At 45.2% G+C, this 21065-nt stretch overlaps 1 protein-coding gene across 2 annotated transcripts in view; it reads right to left on the bottom strand.

Annotated features, from left to right (window-relative positions):
* Nucleotides 1–4982: 4982 nt before the first annotated feature.
* SPPL3 (signal peptide peptidase like 3) overlaps nt 4983–21065 on the bottom strand; it is a 134058-nt gene continuing 117975 nt past the window's right edge. For both annotated transcript variants that reach the window (XM_029921970.1, XM_029921971.1), the window contains exons 6-11: nt 20102–20214; nt 10051–10157; nt 9485–9648; nt 8532–8731; nt 7442–7551; nt 4983–6780 (exon numbers count right to left, since the gene is read on the bottom strand). In XM_029921970.1, the coding sequence (XP_029777830.1) occupies nt 6709–6780; nt 7442–7551; nt 8532–8731; nt 9485–9648; nt 10051–10157; nt 20102–20214 (766 nt within the window). In that variant the 3' untranslated portion in view covers nt 4983–6708. The remainder of the gene's footprint in view (nt 6781–7441; nt 7552–8531; nt 8732–9484; nt 9649–10050; nt 10158–20101; nt 20215–21065) is intronic.

The raw sequence follows: 21065 nt of genomic DNA, 5'->3' as shown, positions 1-21065 counted from the left end.
ACCCTCTGAGCTCGCTGGATCATGGTTATGTTCTCGCCTCGCTTCGTGTCCTCTGATTTGCTCGGCCTGCCAGTCGTGTCCTCAGCCACACGGGCAAGAGAAGTGTTGGGCAGAGCTCAAGGCAAAGATTAGGGCCGTTCCTCCCGGTCACTGCCAGGTCATTCCTTTGCTCATTTGAAACAGTCATTCAACCAGTTATTACTGCACTTCATCAGTGATACCTCAGCCCTGACTTCCCCAAGGAAGTCCCTCCCCTGAGGATAATTTTCCAAGTGCTTGCTGAATCTTTTCTTACTTTCTACATCCTCTGACTCCTATCCCCCTTCTATCTTGTGGACTGACTTCAGCCAAGCGGCTTAGAGTGACACTGCTCTTTATTTTACAGTAGACTGGAAGTCTGGCCCACTGTTCCAGGGGGCTTCAAGAAAAGCCTACAGAGCTGGGAGCCACTCCAGCCCACAGTGGCTGAAGGGGCGGTTCCACAGGGTGGCGGTTAACTTTTCCCTTAAACTGCTACACACTCACACCCCTCATCCCCGGTCTGGCCCGGTTTTAGGGTAAAGATCCTGTTACCTGTGCAGAATCCAGTCTGTTTTGAAAGCCCGGACTGGGAGGCAAGCGCCCGCTCTCCCTTTACGCCTCTACAGCAGAAAGATAGCCAGTGTCCTCAGGGACGAACTGAAAGCATCTATAGAAGCTGTGGTGGTTTAGATAATGAAAGAGTGTCATCTGTTTAACTAGGATTATCTTAATTGTATTCTAACTCCATGAAGACTGGTACATTGTGTGGAATACATAAAAACTCAGCAGACCAGTGTAGTGCCTAGTATTCATTTAATACTTCTAGCCTTTAAAAAATAAATTAAAAAATGATTTTTTAAATGTTCATTTGTGAGAGAGGGCACATGATTGGAGGAGGGGCAGAGACAGAGGCATAGAGGATCTGATGCAGGCTCTCCACTGTTAGCATAGAGCCTGATGTGGGGCTTGAACTCACAAATGTGAGATCATGACCTGAGCCACGCAGGTGCCCCTTTAATACTTTAAATAAGGCACTGTTACCTGCAAGGTTCAGAGGGGCTTTCTCACCAACCCCAGGCCGCATGCGGCAGGGCGAGGCGACCGGCTGACGATGCCTTCCCACACAGAATGTCAAGGGAGTCTTTTCCTCCCCCTCACGATTGCCCTCACCTTCATTTAAAGCCTTGGGGGAATGCACGTTTCTATTTTTAAGACATCCCAGTTCTTTAGCTGCTCCACTGGCTGTTCTAGAACTCTCCTCCTCCTCTATCTTTCCTTTCTCTCAGTTTTGGCAAATAACTGTTCAGGTCAAAAGCGGTGGGGTCCCCTTCCAGTCCCTATGCTCTCCATCCAGTGTGGCAGCAGGTTCTTCCAACCCTTTGTCCCAGCCACCTTGCACTGGGACTGTACAGCAAGGGGGCCTGCTGGCAGAGCAGCTCCATGAAGACCCTGGTGAAGGCCACACAGGATTGCACCTAGTGTGACATCCAGTGGCACAGGCCAGTTGCACCTGTGGCTGTCCAAGGGCCCAGGGGAACAGGGAAGGGGGTCTCTCCATTCCCTGAGCTTCTGGGCAGGGCAGCACTGTTTCCAACACTGTCGTCCACACAGTGCTTTGTCATCTTAGAGGCTGGGGGTGCACCTTCCTGCACTAGCAGGCCCTTACCCTCTTTTGAAATTAGCTGTCTTCCCTCCCCAGGAAGCCTGTATGTGGGCACAGCTGCCCAGGAGGTGCTGCTGTGTACCTGGGGAAAGCATCCCAATCCATCAAGCTACCCCACCAATGGGAAGTGTGAGGGGATCTGCTGTCTCTAAGGGAAAAGGCTCAATGACAAAGGCTCTAAGCTGGGCTGCATGTGCTGCCTGCATCTCCGAGTTGAGTGACAGTCTCATTAGAAGGTGAATAGGTGACTTGTTTGGAGAAAGTCTGTTCGGCAGGGCAGAGGAACTGGCACTCAGACTCCAGAGGCTGGAATGCTGGCATGTGGCCACCTTGCTGCCCTCTCTCCATCTCTTTGTTCTCTGGACACCCACTTCCTGTCTTTCATTCCTCACGAGGCAAAAGCCCACTGCTTGGCAGGTTTCCCGACTCGCAGTCTCAAGCCTTGTTTCCTCTCTCTAACATGGTTCCCATTCCTCAGTCTTCCGGATCTAGTGGGAACCCCAGGACTCGGTGAGGGCTGGAGCAAGCTCACGGACTCTAGCTCAGGACCTCTCAGGGACACTGTTCATCTGCGAGCCAGTGGTAGGTTATATAGTTTCTACTTAACAGGGGACAGACTTCTTAGAACTTAAACAATTGACTAGGCAACATCCAAATGAGAGGAGCCATAAACTAAGCCTAGGTCTACCATAGGAATTTTCAATAATTCAAGGATCCAAGAGCCCCAGAGCACACCAGAGTGATCACCACTACAAAGCACTGCATTAAGCTAGAATGGCCACGACCGAACTGCTGGCTCCAAGCGGTAAGACTTCCAAACCATGCTGCGTAGAGAATGTGCCCGGTGCTGCTTTCAGCGGTTGTTTATACGTTTGGTCAGGAACACGGCTTCACTGCACCATGGTTACAATCCTGCTTTGCACTTTGTTAGTGCACCCAGTCCTGAGAACAAGCATTCCCAGCTACGTCTTTGCTATTTATGGGAAAGCCCAGAGTCCTGGACTGAAAGCTCTAGAATGTACTTGTCAGAGGTGAAATAAAACGGGGTCTCTTATGTCCAGGGGTTTTAAAATGGAGCCGGGAGGCCATTAAAGAGGTGGGCCTCAGGCACGTCTTCACCAGGGGGAGCCATGAACTTGTGAATGGGGCTAAACTGCAGATACTCCCAAGGGCTCTGCTGGGACCTGCAATTTGCTGCTGAAAAAGGCTTTGGCCATCTGGGGGGACACAGCCTTAACAATCCATTATGTTCCACCAGCCACAATCAGAACTTTTTGTAGATAATATATATTCCCTTATTTTTTAAAAAACCTTTGGTTTTTGCTCCCTAGTGGGACACTATTTGGGATGCTACCCAAATCAACATCCCTGCTTAATTATCGCCTCCTGACAACTTCTGGTTGATGAACTCTGGAACTGCACGCTGTGCTGCTGGGTAACCTCGAGTGCAGGGACAGCGTTCCACGGTAGAGCAGCCCCTGCAGGGGACCACAGGAGTAGGGCGTTGGCTGCTGGCTTTTGCAGTCAGTGCCTGACATGGCTTAGGTTGAAACACGACTGAATTACCGCCAATGGATGGGAAAGGGCTTTGGGTTCGAAGGCAAAGGCCGAGGAGGAAACAGATTACGGCTGAAAGGAGTGGACAAAGCACTGTTTTTGGAGAGGCTCCACACGCGTGTGACGTTAGACTCCGAACCTGTGGAAGTGAAGAGCTCACTCAGGCTGGGAAACAGAAAGCAGTCTATAATTGCACTGGGATAGAAAGGCTCTGACCTGGCTTATCCCTCCCGGAAGAGAGAAGAGCCAGGTCGCAGCCGCATCAGACTCCGCGGCAGGGCTGGCGTGATTTCACGGCTGCAAACTGCCAAGGCGAAGTGCCTGAGCGGACGGAGCAGGGTGTGCAGGCCAGCGTGCGGTGGGGCCCCAAGCAGGTCGGGCTGCTTTCCTTCGGAGCCTGCGCAGCCTGCCCGGCCTCGCGGAGAAGAACTGCAGTCGAGGTGCCCGAGGAGCGCACCTCATGGATCGCCGGCACGGCTACATTCCGAGGCTCTGACGTCCGTGCTGGCCTTTACCAAACACAACTGTCTACATACGACGCTGGATGTGGTTAGCGGGAACGGGGAGCTGCGATGCAGTCTATTTTTAACACTTTGTTGACAAAACAGAACGAACTCCCTTCCCTCCGGAGAACTAGCCTTTCTCTTGTGGGTAACATAACTTACCTGTGCCGGCGTGCTACAAGGGCACCCCCGAAGCCCCCCGTTCTGATTTGCACCGTCCCCACACGAGGAGCCGTGCAGTTCTTATTCGGAAAAGCAAAGCTGTAATACCAGCAATGGAACATACAAGGCTTTGGTAAACTTTGCCGTCTTATCCTCTTTAGCTCAAATGAGAAGAAAGTTACTATGAGCGAGAGTTCCAAAGTGCAGTCTCTTTGGGGGCGAAGAACCCCAGACCCGTGAGGAAGGGGGACGGCGCTAGAACTTTGTCAACATGGCTCGCCTAATGCAAACGAGATTTCTCAGACAGAAAACACCAGAAGTCAGAGCCTCTGAGAAAACAGAAAAAAACAGGAGGAAGACAGAAGTCTGTATCGGGCAGGGGAGGGGAGAAGACACTAAGGAGAAACTGAAATAATGCGCTGTAACTGCAGCCACCCCTTGCCCATCCCCCCTCCCCGAGTCCTATCATTTTCAGAACCAGGGGAAATTCTAACGTGTCTTCTGCGGTTGACTTAAAACAAAGGGAATATTTGTGGTTCCTCTGCCAAAGTTTTAAGGGCTTTGAGGACTAGCAGCTGGAGCCCTAATCACATCCAGGAGACCCGTGTGGGTGTTTTTCACCCTAAACCTGCACAGGAGCAAGGATGACAAAAAGTTATAGTGTCTGGATTTTAGGCTTTTTATGAAAAGATAGTTAACAAAAATAAAGCCCACCAACTGCCAGGAGACTATCTCTAAGCATTACCAGCACTTAGTCATTTTGGAGGCGTTCCCCCACCCCCTGCCCCGGTTAATTAGCCATTAGCACCCTCGAGGGCTGAGGAAGAACACAGCCAATGAGCAGCGCGTCCACGAGTGTACCTTTGGTCTTCACCAAATCCAGAGGCCGTTTTGAGTTCTGTGGACAACGGAAGCGTCAACTCTTTGACATCTCTAGGACTGACCCAGAGCCACGGGCGACCTTGTCTGGAGACAGGGTCTTCCCGTCAGTCTTCTGGAACAGGCGCAGCAGGCAGGAGGTGACGGGAGCTCCGTGTGGTGCCAACAACCAAAAGTGAAGATGAGGTGACAAAGGCTAGAAAGGAGTCATTTATTAAAAAAACAAAAACAAAACCAACAAAACACAAAACAGCCCTCAGCAGGATTTGAAGACACAACAGAAGAACGCACCGACCATCCTGATGACGTCCGCCCTCCCGCCCCGCAACACGCCCCACCCACGAGCTCTGTCGCCGTGGCTTCAGTACCGGGAAGCCCAGCACACCGTTCCTCACACGGGTCGAGGCAGGCCACCTGCTGCAGGGAGAAACCAGGACACATGGGCCCTTCTCTGACTTCTGTTGTCAGGGAGCCAGGATTCTCTCTGCCTGTACCCTGGACAGTTTCTTACCAGGCTGGGGCTGCGGAGACCATGGCGAGCTGACGTGATCACACTTAGTTACCAGAATGCAAGCTCTCCAGCGAAGACCACAGCACATGGCCAAATTCTAAGGGGACAGAGCAGGTCGCTCCTTCCGCAACTCCTAGGCTGTAGGGCCCAGCTGAGAGGGGTGCTGACATTTGTCCCCAATACCCAGTTGTCACCACAGGTAAACCAAGACCATAATCACAACAGCAAGGACAGGATTGTGTTGCTTTTTTCCTTTTTTTTTCTTAAAGGAGTGAGGGCATGGAAAATACAGCACACCAATGAAACAAAATGCCAAAAAAAAAAATACAAAAAAAAATAGAAAATAGAAAAATGTATTTACAAGTAGTACATTACTATGATCAGAAAGCACAAAGACACCTGCTGCTATATTACATGCATTGGTTCAAGAAGAAACTACTAAGAACCCTGCAAAGGAGAAGCCTGTAAAAACGAACAAAAAAAGGGCCAAAAAGTTTTAACTTTTCATCCCTAATTTGCTACACTGATCAAAACCAAATGAGAGCCCCCTAAAGTCCATGAGTATATCAGTACAAATACTATACTGGTTTTTAACTGCACGTTCAGTTGTGGAGGGAAAGACAGCAGCTTATCCATATACAAGGAAGCCAGAGTCAACTGCTCTACATGCTAAAAATTACAGCAAGTCCCTGTCTGCTACACAGCATGATCTTAGCAGATTTTAATTTTTGTTTATTCATATATACCTATGGGTGTGTGTGTGTGTGTGTATGTATAAAAACCGTGCCCTCGTTCACTGCCAACACAACATCTGGGTGGACATGAAATTCTTATGTATATGTTGTAAGAAGTCACTCAGTGTCTGTGGATTTAATAAGTCACTTCACACCACAGAAAATATTTAATAAATCCAAAAAAAGGAAAGAATAGAACGACAGAAGAGCTTCTGTCTCAGTTCTCTGAAACTGAGTCCCCCATAGGAAACTGGTCCCAAAGTTCTTGAGGGTTCACTGAAGAAACTTCGGTTTGCTAATATTTTTTCATCCTTTTAGTGTTCAAAAGGTATAGAACGACTCCTTGCCGTTGTCAGTCAGTTTTAAACAGTCACATCTCCATCCCCCACAGGTAACAGTCTGGTGCAGATTCATAAAAACGGGGGAGGAAGGAGCGCTGGGGAGGGCCTGTCACTTCAGCAGGGGCTCCGCCCATACGACGGCAGGAAGAGAAAGAACCAAGCAGGGCTCCGGCCCCTCGCTCCTGCAAACAAGCGCCCTGCAAACGCAAAATCCAGTCACACGTCAGTTCCTTAAACAGGTACATCTCCGAGTACCACGCCAGCTCTAAGAGGAAACAAAACCACGCGTTGACAGAAAAGGACTAAGATGGCCATTCCGGTCACTCTCTGGGATCCATCATACTTCCAGGAATCGGGAGCTGCTGGACTTCGAGTGGAATGGCTCAGACCACATCCGCCGAAGGTCACCCTGGGGAAGAAGGAACTTTCCTAAGTTACAGGTTTAAATGTGAGCCACACATACATATAAGTCCTCTTTGATTCTTGATCTCAGATCCCACTGCTTCTGCGGGGAATCAAGGAACATTCCAATTTCATGCACTGAAAGATAGCCACCATTCTTTGAAGAACTCGCTAGAAGAGCTCTTAGGCCCCTTAAGCCAAGAAGGGTGTAAGTTCTATCATTTCTGAGTGAGATGCTAAAGGCAAGTTAGTTTACCTCCCTGCTGCCTCCCCCGTAAAATGGGAATAATGCAACTCTTGTAATGCTTCACGTCTAGCTGTCATCATACATTTCCTAATTATTTCCAAGTTTTGATGCAGAGAATTAAAAAAGCTGTTAAGTGACAATAGGGTGGTGCTTTTAAGGGAAACAGGAAGTCTCTGCAGCTGAGCTCTAGGGATTTCAGTTAGTTCATCCATGACCAGGTGGTGTGAGGGTCCAACTCATTATCATTAGCATTTTCTGCCAGTGGTTGCAACAGTCTGGAAGAGGCTGCTAATATCAGGTTAGCAAAAACACATCAACCCACTGTCAAGATCAAGAGCTCTGGGGCTTAAGGAGAACCACCTCGGACAAGGAGAATATATGCCAAGTTATTGCTTTCACAGGTTTTAACTGCTTCTCTCACCTTTAAATAGGCCATCGTGAGCAGTGGCAATAGGGTAAATGGCACCAAGTAGAGAAGGGCCGGCTGGGCTGCGCGGTGTATGCGCGATGCCACAGTAGCAGTGAGCAGACCTATGAGGAGAGAAGAATACTCGTGAATAACGCCAAGGGGCTGGCCCCGAGAGAAAAGGACCTGTGACCTGGCTGCTGCTTGCCAGGGTCTTCAGACTGGACAGCTCTACTGTGACATATTCTGTCCAGTGGGCAGGGTATGAAATGCTCAGCTCTCGCAGGTAAAGAAGCGTGGAATGGTACAGCTTTAGAAATTCTACAATCGCAAGGACCCGTGAGTGGCCCAAGCCTCGCTCTGTGCTCAGGTTCCTGGTTCGAGCCCTCCCTTCTGCTTTGAGGTGCCTGGCCTTCCTCTTTGTCGTATGTGATGCCAGACTTGGAGGCAAAAGACCTGGGTTCAAATTCCAACTGTGCTACTTAGAAAAGTTATGTAACCCTGGCTATAGCAAGTTACTTCTCTGAGTCTCAGTCTCCTCTGCTGTTCGGTGCTCATGCCACTTGCCATGCCCGTCTCTGAGTTTTTGTACTGAAACAAACCACCCTGCTGTAGCCATTGTAGGTGTAGACGGGTTACCGCAACTCCTAGCCCCATCACACAGGTCTCTTCCTATCAGTTGTAAGTTAGCTGCCCAGAGAACAACTAGCCTAGTAGGAGTCTAAGATCAGAGGTGACAGGCCTGTTAGGAAATACAAAGGGAAGTCCCTGTTTAATAAAATGGGAAATAAGCATGACATGGATTAACTTCAAGCTGAAGATTTAATTAAGCACACAGACTGATCCACGATCACTGTGCAGTAGAACTGACCAGACTCTTCCTCCAGTGCTCTCCACAGATACTGCGGGATAGGGAACAGGGCTGGCCAGTGCGCCAGCCCGCGTCATCTCACAGGCCACTGCTGTCTGTCCTTGGTGGTTGTCTATAACAGCAACCACAGTCACTGCTCTCCTTCCATCCAGCGTCTGCAGCTAGAGGGCCTGATTTCACTCCCGGGCTTGGAGGACGGTCAGCGGATCACATGCCTCTCCCACTCTCTCTTACCTACAAAGTATCCAATGAGGGTGCAGTGAAAGTAGGAGACCTTCTGCATGCGTCCAGAGATATTGGCGGGTCCAGAGGCACCGCAGGAGTCACCGCTGGCTTGTTTTTTGTAGTTGTCGTAACGAAGGACAAAGCACAACAGGAGTCCAGGCATCACGATGTCCCCAATGCCCAACATAGAGAAGTGACTGCCGGTGGAGCTGGAATGCAGTGTCACAGGTCAGGGATGCCACCCTCCACAATCCCATTTCTCCTCCTGTGCAAAGTTGTTTGTCAGCTTTTTAAGAAGTTGGACTTACCTGAATGGGAAATGGAAATCTCTAGAGGTGGAGCAACACTAGTTTGTAAGAGTTTAAAGGTTACACGCCAAAAGAGTACTGGCGATGGATGTCTTCTGCCAGGCTCCTCACTGCTTTAATAGAGCATCTCGAAAGTGACTGCTAAAGTATTCTGTTTAAGTACCGTTTCCTCTAAAAAATGTCAAGCAATTCAGTATTTGTCACACATCCGCTGCTGTGACTTCAAACAAGCACCTGACTACTACCAGACACGGGTATTAAAGCAACATAATTTTTTCCAAGATTATATTACCAGCAACTGTATAATTTTAGCATTAGGACATCTTTTACAAACATCTTAGAAGTAAAAAAGATCCAGATTCTCCTGTGAATTCCCTCCAGCCAACTCTAAAATATGGCTAACAGTAGTAACATATGGTTATTTGAGAACATTAATCAATAATAAAAAGCAGCACCTGTATCATTTAATGACAAATCTTTGCAAGTCAAATCAGTATTCTCTTCCTCATTTGTAAAATGGACAGACGACTCACAGCTCTCTTCCAGTCTAGGATAAAGAGCGTTGATGACAAAGACCCAACAAGGAGCACAGAGGCACAGGGGGAAGACAGTGTGTTAACCATTGCAAGATGAGGCCCAACACGCCAGTCCTACCTGGGAAAGACCAGTTTTCCAGGCAGAGACAGGCGAGGAACATCGCGCCCAACATTAGGCCCCAGGTGGAGCTTCCGGGATAGAACGTCAAGGGGATTGTCAGCCGGCTGTGTGGCCACCTTCACCATGACATTGCTATTGAAGATGTAGGCGGAGAAAAACACCTGCCGAATGGAGAGACATCTTCAACAGAGGGAGCTAGCAGCAGCCTGGTTTCCGCATCAGCCCTCCTTGTTCTTAGGAGCCATGTCTCAGAACACTGCAACACCAAGCTTTTCTGACTGCAGTGCTCTGAGGTGAAAGAAAAATCTTGGCTCCCAGGGCAGAGAACTCGGCCTGCCTGTTCTCTACCTCACCCCAAGAGACACACATGTACTATCTGTTTAACTTGTCTCAACAAAGGCCTGGACAGATGCCTGCTTACCTTTAACATATACGGTTTAGCACTGGGAGGAGTGGTCTTAGGAGGTACTCCAGCCAGCCAGAATTTGGATACTTAGCAATTTTGGAGAGGAAACAATCCCATTAAACACAAAAGAGCCTGGGGGCTTCAGGGAAACACTTACCCAAAAGACATCATAGATTAGAAGCCCTGAGAGAAGCAGGCAGGAGACCTTGAGGCTGGGCAGGCGGACAAAGGCGATCATGGCAACACAGAGACCCATGGCCAGGGCTGGGGAGGAGGCCACAGACATTGGTCAGTGTGAAGTACAGACTCATTCTCTTTCCACAAGCTTTCACAAGGTATTCTGCTTTATAAACCTAACAATCTGTAAGCCCAGTTTAAGCTCCAGGTTAAGACATTTACACCCTACTTGTACAAAGTGCCCACTTTAGTCCATTTTGACCAGCTGGTCTTCTGGGCTATCCTTTCGTCATGCTCTGGCATAGTGCTCAACTGTGTAAGACCCAGGAGATTGTGTTCTGAATGATAAAGCTCTGGGGTGCCTGAGGGGTTCAGTCAGTTGAGTGTCGAACTCTCGATTTCAGCTTAGGTCGTGAACCCAGGGTTGTGGGATACTGCCCCTTGTCGATCTCTGTGCTGAGCATGGAGCCTGCTTAAGATTCTCCCTCTATCTGCCCCCACCCCCCGCTCCCTCCCTCTGCCATGGACCCCTGTGCATGCACTCTTAAAAAAAATTTTTTTTAATGATAAAGCTCTAAGCCAGGCCCAGTTTAGGACTTGTTGCCTCTGTTTCCTGCCTCCCCCACCCGAGGATACTCCCTCCTTGCTCCTGACTTTACTGTCTGCCCACACCCGAGATTAAGCCCCCTTCTATTTACTCAGCAATCCATTCTTCTATTCTGACCTTTTCCTCTTGTACCTCAAAATCTGAAATATGCTGTATGTATGCACGTATGTGTATTACACACACACACGTGTATATATAAAATTTTTTTTTCATTCTCTCAACTAAAACGTCAGGTCCTCAAGGGCGTGGTTCCCTGCTGCACCCCAGGAGTCTAGAACAGGTCTGGCAGATGAATGGTCTCCCCGTCTTCAGCTCTCTTCCTTCATTCTTTTGAAACATGGGTCTGATCAGGTCACAGAGCTGCTTACGCACTTCCAGTGGGATGAGGGTCAAACAACGCGGTCGGGCACTAACAGGGATGCACAGGGGGGCACTTGCTGTCCACTGTGTGCCGCCCCCCCCCCCGCCCTCAATGGGCACTGATCACACCTCTCACCACCAATGTGTTCCTTCCTGTTCGCCACAGAAGGCCCTGTCCCAAGCTCCTGTACCTGGAAAATTTATCCTCCTTCTTTAACAGCCAGGTCAGAAAGTTGTTGTTCTTCAGGGAGTCTTTCCTGATCTAATCAGATTAAGTAGGTTCCCCCCCACCCCTGCCCCGTTTTGTGACACCACAGAACTCTGAAATCTCTCTCAACTTGTTCATCACAGTGTGATTATTTATATACAAGCAAATTTATTCCCTAAACTCAGTGCTCCTGGTAGACCAAAACCATTGCTTATTCTTTCTGTGAAGCCCCCGTACTTGACAGAGTAGACATTTAATAAATATTTGCAGAATGAATGAAAAGTTATGTTGCATCTACTTTAAATTTAAAATTATTCCAGGGAAAGTAAGAAAAGCAAGTAAGGCCAGATTATAGATGTATATCATTTAAATAGAATTGGTGGTAAATTATCAATAGATGTAGCTAAGTGGGCAAATACAGCAGTTTGGCAGACCCCGGTCATATTAATTCAACTAACTGAGGTCCAGCCATGGGAATGGTGTTGTACAAACGGAAGAGGAGAAAGGCCCCTCCCATCCCGGGAAGACAGCGCTAACACTGGGAAGGAGAACAAACTATCTTTATTCCTCCTCTGTCACACGGTTCTCAAGCACTCAGTGATCTCCACACTGTGTACTGTAGTATGTGTTTTGGAGAGATGTGGTCATAATTTCTGATTTTACAATCATCTAGGATGTGCTTGTTTTACTAGGGTCTCCTTTAATTTTTTTATAAATTTATAAAAACAGAACCAAGGCCCATATGCATTTTTTAACAGGATTTCCCATTATAATTATCTCCAGAAACAAACAGTTGGCCGTGCTGTGAATCAATAAACAGGACACTGGCAGGAACGCCAGTGGAGGGTGGGAAGCCCCTGGGGCAGAGGAAGGGGTGATGGTGGCAGAGCAGCAAGTGATCTGTTCAGGAACTCACAAGCACAAACTTGGAATGCAAAGTGCATCAAGGGAACAAGGAAGAGATGAAAGCCCAAGGTGGACAGAGCCAGGGACAGGTGTGGGCAGTGAAGGTGCGAGGGCTGACTAATGATAACTGAAGGAAGGGTATGGTAACCAAAGGGGCAGGTTCCAAAGGTTAAATGTATATGCTTCTGTGACACATGCAGGTGACTGGTCTGTTCCAGGATTTTTCAATTTACAACCCAGGCCCTTAATCCTAAAGTGGCAGGAGCCTTTACAGGCACAGGGTCTAAGCATCCACTTCCTGCTCTGTCACTCCTCTTACCCTAATCCTACTCTACCTGAGTCAAACCCAAACAAGGATGAGACAACACTGCTCAGGGATAATGTCAGTCTACCTCTAGTCTTCTATACGAGAACCTCTGGGTTTGTTCTCATTTACCAGTGTTTCATCACCCGCACTCCGTCCGCAGCCCCTCCGGTATCGCGCTCTGTTGTCACAGCACGCCGCGGTCACACTTCCCTAATTTGATGTGCGTCTTTCCTGCTTACTCTTCACGCCACTGTAAACAATCACTGTGCACCATTTTACGCCTTACAGTCACTGGGCTCCCTACTCTGATGGGTGAAGTCTAATTATAAGTCCCGCAACGTTGGGCACAACTCACAGGATGGCGTGTCCTCAGAGTCTGTCTTCCTTCGTTCTTATTCTTTTCCAGCTAAGCTGAGCAAGACCCTCTTCCCAGTCCCACCAACCAAGCGTCTCCAACTGTGCTGGGGAATACATCCCTTCTGACTGTTTCAGACAACGAGTTTCACTCCTACCCCCAAATGACCACTCTCAACCTGTCCCCTCAAAGGAACATGGCCTCAAGTATTCATCTAGTTTGCCTCTCTTTTCCTCCATTCTTCAATTCAGGTCACCCTTCATAATCTTACCTCCTTAGGACTTTTCCAAGAGAGGTGATAACTTTCCCTCATTCCATGCTGCTTGAGAAACTCAAGATTCTCCTAAATCGCTTTACCAACAATCTTCACTTTTGGTTAATTTTAAATGTAAATATAATTTATATTTAAACATAAATATAAAATTTAAATATAAATTAACCAAAAGTATTAAGAGTAGTAAATTATTAATCTTAGACATTTGTCTAGAATTAAACTTATTACTGATATAATCTTTGTGTCATTTGGTCTTCCACAAGCAGTAGGGCCAGGGATAAAGACAACACCACCAAACTGAGCCAAAATGTTCTTGAAAAGCAACATGTAACCTGGAAGGTTTTCAGCTGTGCTCGGTTCTAAGATAAAGGATCTGTAGACAGCTAAGCCCTATGTGGACTAAATGCCAGCATCTAGCATTTAAAAACAAGAAAACAAATCAATTGTTAGTTTTTTGGCACTGAACATTTTCTAATCATAGATTAGTACCAAGTGTATTAAATAACGGGGCCAGACTACACATCTGTTCTAGTCCACCTTCTAGTCCCTGAGCTGGTCAGTGGGTCCATACTATGAACCTGGTTTCATGGTCCCTGAACAGTCCATGTGAGTGCACGGGGTTCATCAGCTTTTAAGCTAGTGCACCATGCCACCTATTGGTCAAATTCTCTCATGGCTTCCCAAATTTAAAAGGTTAATTTGCCAGATGAAACAAAGTAGATAAAAATCTAGATTTAGATCAAGAACACACTGAAATGTCTTCTTACTATTAACGCTTCTTAGTATATAAGCCTGAAAACACACTTCACACACTTCATAATGGGGCACCTATCTGGGTGGCTCAGCTGGTTGAGTATCTGACTTTGGCTCAGGTCATGATCTCATGGTTTGTGGGTTCAAGCCCCACATCTGTGCTGACAGCTCAGAGCCTGGAGCCTGCTTCAGGTTCTGTGTCTCCCTCTTTCTCTCTCTCTCTGCCCCTTCCCCATTGACACTCTGTCTCTCTCTCAAACGTTAAAAAAAAAAAAAACAAAAAAACTTCATGCCTTGCCCTAAAACAACCACATTTATCATTCTATTTTCATTCTAAATTAACTTCAAAGAACAGGCTTTAATTAAGAAACATTCATTTAAAAAAATTCTACTACCAAATTATCACTGCCTACAAGATGATTTCTGATTGTGCAGAAAAGTCTGTAAAGATAATTTCCATGTCAGAGAAGAACATATTTCAAAACATTAAAGACCATGGCTAGAAAACTACATTTTCTGTAATAGCAGAAAACAAACATCAAACACTAGAATCTGAGAAACAGTAATTGTAAAAAAAGCTCAAAAGTGCCTAGGTGGCTCAGTCGTCCGAGCGCCTGACTCTTGGTATCAGTTCAGATCATGATTTCATGGTTCATGGGTTTGAGCCCCGTGGGCTTGGGATTCTCTCCCCTCTAGTCTCTGCCCCTCACCCCCGTGCATGAGCGCGCTCTCTCTCTCTCTCAAAAATAAACAAACTGGGGGTGCTTAGGTGGCTCAGTTGGTTAGGTGGCTGATTCTTGATTTCGGCTTAGGTCATGGTCTCATCATGGTTGGTGAGTTTTGTCCCTGCATCGGGCTCTACTGTCAGCACGGAGCCCATTTCATATCCTCTCTCTCTGTCTGTCTCTGCCCCTTCCCTGCTCTTTCTCTAAACCAGTGCAAACCGGCAGGGAAAAGAAACTCCTGGATAAGCAAATATTGGGGAACAGCCATAACGATGGGTGATGGAAACATTTACATGTGAGGGTGATTAGGGTTTGGGGGACCCTCACTGAACATTCAGAATTTTAGCTATCAGATGAATTTCATGATGGAAATGTATTTCTGACAGTGCTCACTGGGAAGATAAAGTTGTCTTTTATGGGCAGCTTTCTATCAACTCTAAGTCTAGAGTAACTGCTGCAGTGACACGGACCCTGCGGTGCATCTTACAGGCGGCGCTCACCCCATTCTTCTGTCAGTGACTCCAGTAAGCCCGGCCCGCCCCTGCCGGTAAAAGTACAATGAAGAAAATTCTGCTGACTTGTTCTCAAGTATATGTTTCAGATGGCTGTGTAAGTCAGTGTATCTTGAAAAGAATGTCACCTTCTAGCATGCCAACTTTTTCTTTTTTAGTGACACACTACTACAAAATAGGTATTTTTCTGTTCTATGCAATGCTTGGGAAGAGTAGAGATGGCAGTATAAAGAACACTGCTTGCTGTTTTGAGAGGTATCTAATCTTTTCTGGGTCAGCAGCTTGGTAAATTTAAAACCTGTAGTGAAACCTATAAATAGTATCGCGTGTGTCTGGACACACGAATGAAGAGTTCCACGAAGGCAGAGCCACCAACATTTAGTGGGATTACAGAGAACCTCAGACCACTGAGGGGGCTGAGAGACTTCAAGATAATTAAAAATTTTTAGTGTTTACTTTTGAGAGAAAGAGAGAGACAGCGTGTAAGCGGGGGGGGGGGGGGCAGAGAAAGAGAGAGAGACACACACACAGACTGTGAAGCAGGCTCCAGGCTCTGAGCTGTCAGCACAGAGCCCGATGTGGGGCTCGAACCCACAGACTGGACCGCGAGATCATGACCTGAGCTGAAGTCTGACGCTTAACTGACTGAGCCACACAGGCACCCGAGGACTTCAAGGTAAATTCAAATTTCCATTTGTCATCAGAAGGACCTTGGGTCTGCCGGCACTGAGGTGAATCGGTACGATGATGGTTCAGGTGATGACTGCCTTATCGGACTCTAGTTAAAGCAGTGGCACCTGAAGTTTCATCATCTCCTTTCACATAATATTTGTATAGAGAGATCGTTTATATGTAACATTTATAGAAGTGGACTCTTTCATTTAAGAACATTAGCATAAAAGTTTCTCTTCAGAATACATAGCTAACAGTCATTTTATATGGACTGAAATAATCTGGTTTAGGTATTAGCCAACTCACCAGCATTTCTAAATAGTTTTTTTCAAGAGCAGTAGATGAGGAATCTGTGCTGTCTGCTTCCTCAGCAGGAAGTACTGGTTTAGGTTAGACTGAAGGATATAATCTTAAAAGCAGCTATGAGATTGAATGGACTAATATTTACTATCTCTACTCCAATCATTATCATGATTAAGACTCACTCCTTAATTTTCTGTAACACAGATTTAAAAAGAGATTATGCTCTATGAAAGTCTTTCAAAATCACCTAAATGCTTGTAAGGTTAACAAGTCATTCTTCTGCAGAAATCAGGAGTTATCCTCAGGAAAAGTCAAATGCGCACACCTGCTACTTCACCAGTACCCTTAATGCCCACTAAATAAAAATACGCATTTACTCTTCTATGATAAGCTGGGCAAGCAACTGTGTGACTTGATATGTAATTTCTTTTTCTCAACTTATTCTTTAACGCCTTGTACAAGCACTGAAGTATCAAACACCAATCCATAAGAATACTGCAAGCACGGATACTATATTTGGGAAATGAAATAGCTCTGGGAGCTAAAAAATCCTAAACATCGGGGTGTCGGGTAGCTCAGTTGGTTAAGGGTCCAACTCTCTGGCTCATATCATGATCTCATGGTCGATCCTAAGATCGAACCCACACATGGAGCCTGTTTAAGATTCCCTCTCCCCCTCTCAGAAAACAAAAGTAAAAACAAATAAAACCCAATTAAAAATCCTAAACATTGGACTTCAAGATGCTTATGCACATTCCAAAGCAAGTGATCACAGAAATGTTTTTTATAAGGCAATTTAATATGCTAAAACAAGAGACCAAACAGTCAGAAATTAGCAAATGTGAATTATCACATGGTCAGGCATATATTTTTGACAGTTTTCCATTCTGACTCATTAAGGGCTTCTTATATAAATCTAAGTGGTATCTGGTCTGCAACCTCATGGAACTTTTTTTTTTAAGTTTACTTATTTTGAGAGAGAGAGACAGACAGACAGACAGACAGACAGACAGAGAGAGTGAGTTTCAAGTAGGCTCTGCACTGTGAGCGTGGGGCCAGATGCAGGGCTCGATCCCACCAACCAGGAGATCATGACCTGAGCCAAAATGAAGAGTCAAATGCTTAACTGCCTGAGCCACCCAGGTGCCCCAGAAACTACTTTTGAGTTTCAATAGCTTGGTATATGGTAGGGACTCAATAAAAGCAATGAACAACAACTATGACAACAAATATATACAAAATTATGTACTTATATTTTATGTAATATTTAAGTATTAAATATTTTATGAATGTGTAGCATTTGAAGATTAAATAAACAGCACTATTGATAACTTTTACACAGGTCGTGAGTTTTAACACATGCAGAGATTACATCGCCACCAGCACCTCAGTGTGCAGCATACCTGTCTCATCCCAGTGTAACCCTTGAGCTATGTCTTTGTAGTCACACCCTCTTCCCCATACGACCACTTGCCTGTTTTCCATCACCATAATTTTGTCTTATTGTTTTTAAAAATATTTTTTGCTTAAGAAGTATACCTGATATTTGTGTGATTTGCAGTTTAAAAGCACTTTCTCTGTAATTATCATCTATGATTAAAATCGCATGTGCCGTCTGCCTATCGCTTTACAGAGCTCTCAACCCACTCGACAGCTTGCTCCCTCCTAACACTCAGTGTCTTAGAGATTTTCCCTAGTGAGCTTGGCACACACAAATTTCAAATCGTTGAACTGGTCAAAGTAAATTATGAGGGGGGAAAAGTCCCTTGAAACAAAAGGATAAGTTTTTAGTTTTCCTCAAGGTTTAAAATTTCATCCTTTTCAAAGACTATATTACTGACTTTGGATCACAGATGCGCACAAAGTTTAAAATCCTTTTTGTCAGGTTCTATCTGATTTGACCATGAGCATAACATTGTGATACACGTGTGAGCCACTCCTGAATCTGAGGCGTGGACGGTAAACGTCGCTCTGGCTGGCTCTGTGCTTAGACAACACTGAATGGCAGCTCCAAGCCAAGCCATCCTCAGAGCTGCAGGGACAGTGGCTTAGTGGACAGGAGCCTCTCAGAACCTGGCAGTTGCTTCCAAAGAGCTGTTTCCAAGGTCTTGATTAGCCTTGTGGTTGCTTGGAATGTATACGAGAGTTAAGTGCAATCCATACCTATACTCTCTGATTTTTAAATTCCTCCTTTAAAAATTCTTTAGATAGTATTATAATCAGTATAAAATCATCTTTTGTATTTTAACTTCCTTCCCTTCTGAAACACCAGAGGAAAGGAGAAAGTGAACAGACTTCATGGGGCAGAGCAACAGTTAGATAAAGTTTTTTTTTTTTAATTTATTTTTTTGGGGCACCTGGGTGGCTCAGTCAGTTAAGCCTCCGGCTTCGGCTCAGGTCAGATCTCACGTTTGTGGGTTTGAGCCCCGCGTCAGGCTCTGAGCTGTCAGCACAGAGCCGGACGTGGGGCTTGAACCCACGGACCATGAGATCATGGCCTGAGCCACCCAGGCGCCCCTAGATAAAGTTTCTTGAGATCAGGAAAGTGAACTGTGAAGACGAAAGGCAGGACTGGATGAGAAAGTAGATGGAGGTGTTTACATGGTCTTTAAGAAAAACTGAAAAATATCTTAAGGGAGAGAAAAGAGTAAAGGGGGATTTTGGGAAATGTCCTTCTAAGATATTTTGGTAAGGCTCAGGTAGACACAGGAGTTCTGTGACTGGGTAAGGGACTTCTCTGAACTCTGTTTCCTTGTCTATAAAATGGGAACAACAATAGTACCTACTTCAAAGATTTTCCAGGATTAAATGAATTAATCCATGTAATCACCCAGGAAAGCACCCAGTGCATAAGAAGCACTCAGTAAATGTTAGCTATTATTGCCACTATTACTTCATCATTATCATCACCAATGAAGGGAAAGCCTCACGTGCGATGGACAGGAGTGTAAACTGCCACAGGCTTTCTGAAAGGCAGTATAATAATAACAGATAAAATTTTTTAATATGAAAACCCTTTAACCTAGAAATTTAATATCTAGGAACTCATCCATAGAAAAATAATCTTATTAAGTAATCTGATGTGTGCACCATGAGGTGGAACAAGAATGTTAACCTCAGGGTTATTTATAAGAGAAGATTAAAAGCAATCTAAGGGCCCAGCAGTAAACAACATCCAATGGAATACTCTGAAATTATTAAAAAAATATAGGATACATTTTTATGTAATGATATAGACATGTATTTACATCATTACATAAATGAGTCTATTGCATATAATACATATATGACATTTCACATATATATTAGAGTATTCCATTTATGTAAGAAAATATAGAGTCTACACAAAAACTTGTTTATGAATGTTCAAAGTAGCATTATTCATAATAGCTAAAAAAGTAGAAACAGATGAACAAATAAATTGGCATATCTATACCACTGAATAGTATTTGGCCATAAAAAGAAATACTGATTCAGGTTAAACATGAATGAGAACCTTGAAAACATCATGGTAAGTGAAAGGAGGCAGACACAAAGGTCATATAATATTATGATTTTACTCCATGAATATACTAAAAGCCACTAAACTGTGTACTTCAAGTAGGTAAAATTACATGGCATGTGGACTACTTCTCAAAAAGCTGTATTATCAGGGCACCTGAGTGGCTCAGTCGGTTAAGCGTCTGACTTCGGCTCAGGTCATGATCTCAGAGTTGGTGGGTTTGAGCCCCGTGTCGGGCTCAGTGCTGAATGCTTACTTAGAGCCTGGAGCCTGTTTCAGAGTCCATGTCTCCTTTCTCTGACCCTCCCTGCTCATGCTCTGTCTCACTCTCAAAAAATAAATGAATGTAAAAAAAAATTTTTTTTAAAAACCCCAAAAAAGCTGTATTATTAAAAATATCTTAAGAATGTAAGTACCACCACCTCTGGACACCTAATACTCATGGTAATCAGAGGAAATATTACTAAAACACAAAAAGTAGAGGAAGGGAGGACAAATTTAACTGTACCAACCATATTAAAACTTCACCTTGTTACATGTTACTTACCATCCATGAGAAGCCAATGGCCGGTAAGAACCCAGATAAGGACGAGCATGACAGACAAAGAGAATGACAGTAACTCAGCAGCAGTAAAACGCCCACAGCAACCAAAGGAAATCCTGGAAAACACATGACATTTATTGGACTAACAGATGACACATTACATTCAATAATCAAACCCTCCCTTGGTTCTTCATGATCAGAATTCATCACGGTCAGATTAGAAGAGCAGGCAATACCTAGACTCTCAGAAATTGAAAACAACGAAACCTCTTTGGAGTAGGCTACAGAAAATGCAGGGGAATTAATTATCCTTCTGCACCCCTCTGATACTGTAGTTTTTATCCCAAATTATCAACATGGGTGTTTAGAATTTAAAGTGACAATACCAATCTTTGGAGAATGAAGAAGACTATAGGAGAAGTTTTGTTCTTATAAGGAAAGCAAAACGAAGAAGGTCAATAGTTCTATCCACTGGGTGCCGATGAACATGTATTTATAAAATGGTGATACTCTATTTGGTTATCACCAATTCCTGGAAAATCAGCTGCCCCTACTGACTGGTTTCCTTAAGTACATACAGCATCTCTATGAACAGAGCACTTGGTGTGCATGAAGCAATGACTTTAGGAGTTAAGGTGTGAAAGGTGTGTACATTGGGTTTTGACCTAAGTGGTTAGTATATATTCTAGGTCACCAAAGATGAAAGACAAAGAATGTTTGAGTCAATCACATCGTATTAACTCACTAGTCAAGGGACAAAAGCATTGCTTTAAAATGAAACTGCTCATCTTTCAATAATCTAAGAAGGAAGCATATTTCACCAACATCAACTTCCTAAGATTTGTTTATATTTCCTCTCCTATAAAAAGGTGCAAAAGAAGTACTATCTTCTAGTCTTAAGGATCAACCGTCTCCCTTCCCAGTCTTCTGGCATTTGTATGCTCTGGTCCATACCAGAAATTTAGAC

Source organism: Suricata suricatta, chromosome 14, assembly GCF_006229205.1.
Source record: "Suricata suricatta isolate VVHF042 chromosome 14, meerkat_22Aug2017_6uvM2_HiC, whole genome shotgun sequence".
Classification (NCBI taxonomy): Eukaryota; Metazoa; Chordata; class Mammalia; order Carnivora; family Herpestidae; genus Suricata; species Suricata suricatta.
The sequence above is the reverse complement of the archived record's forward strand: the minus strand, read 5'-3'. Positions and strand labels throughout refer to the sequence as shown.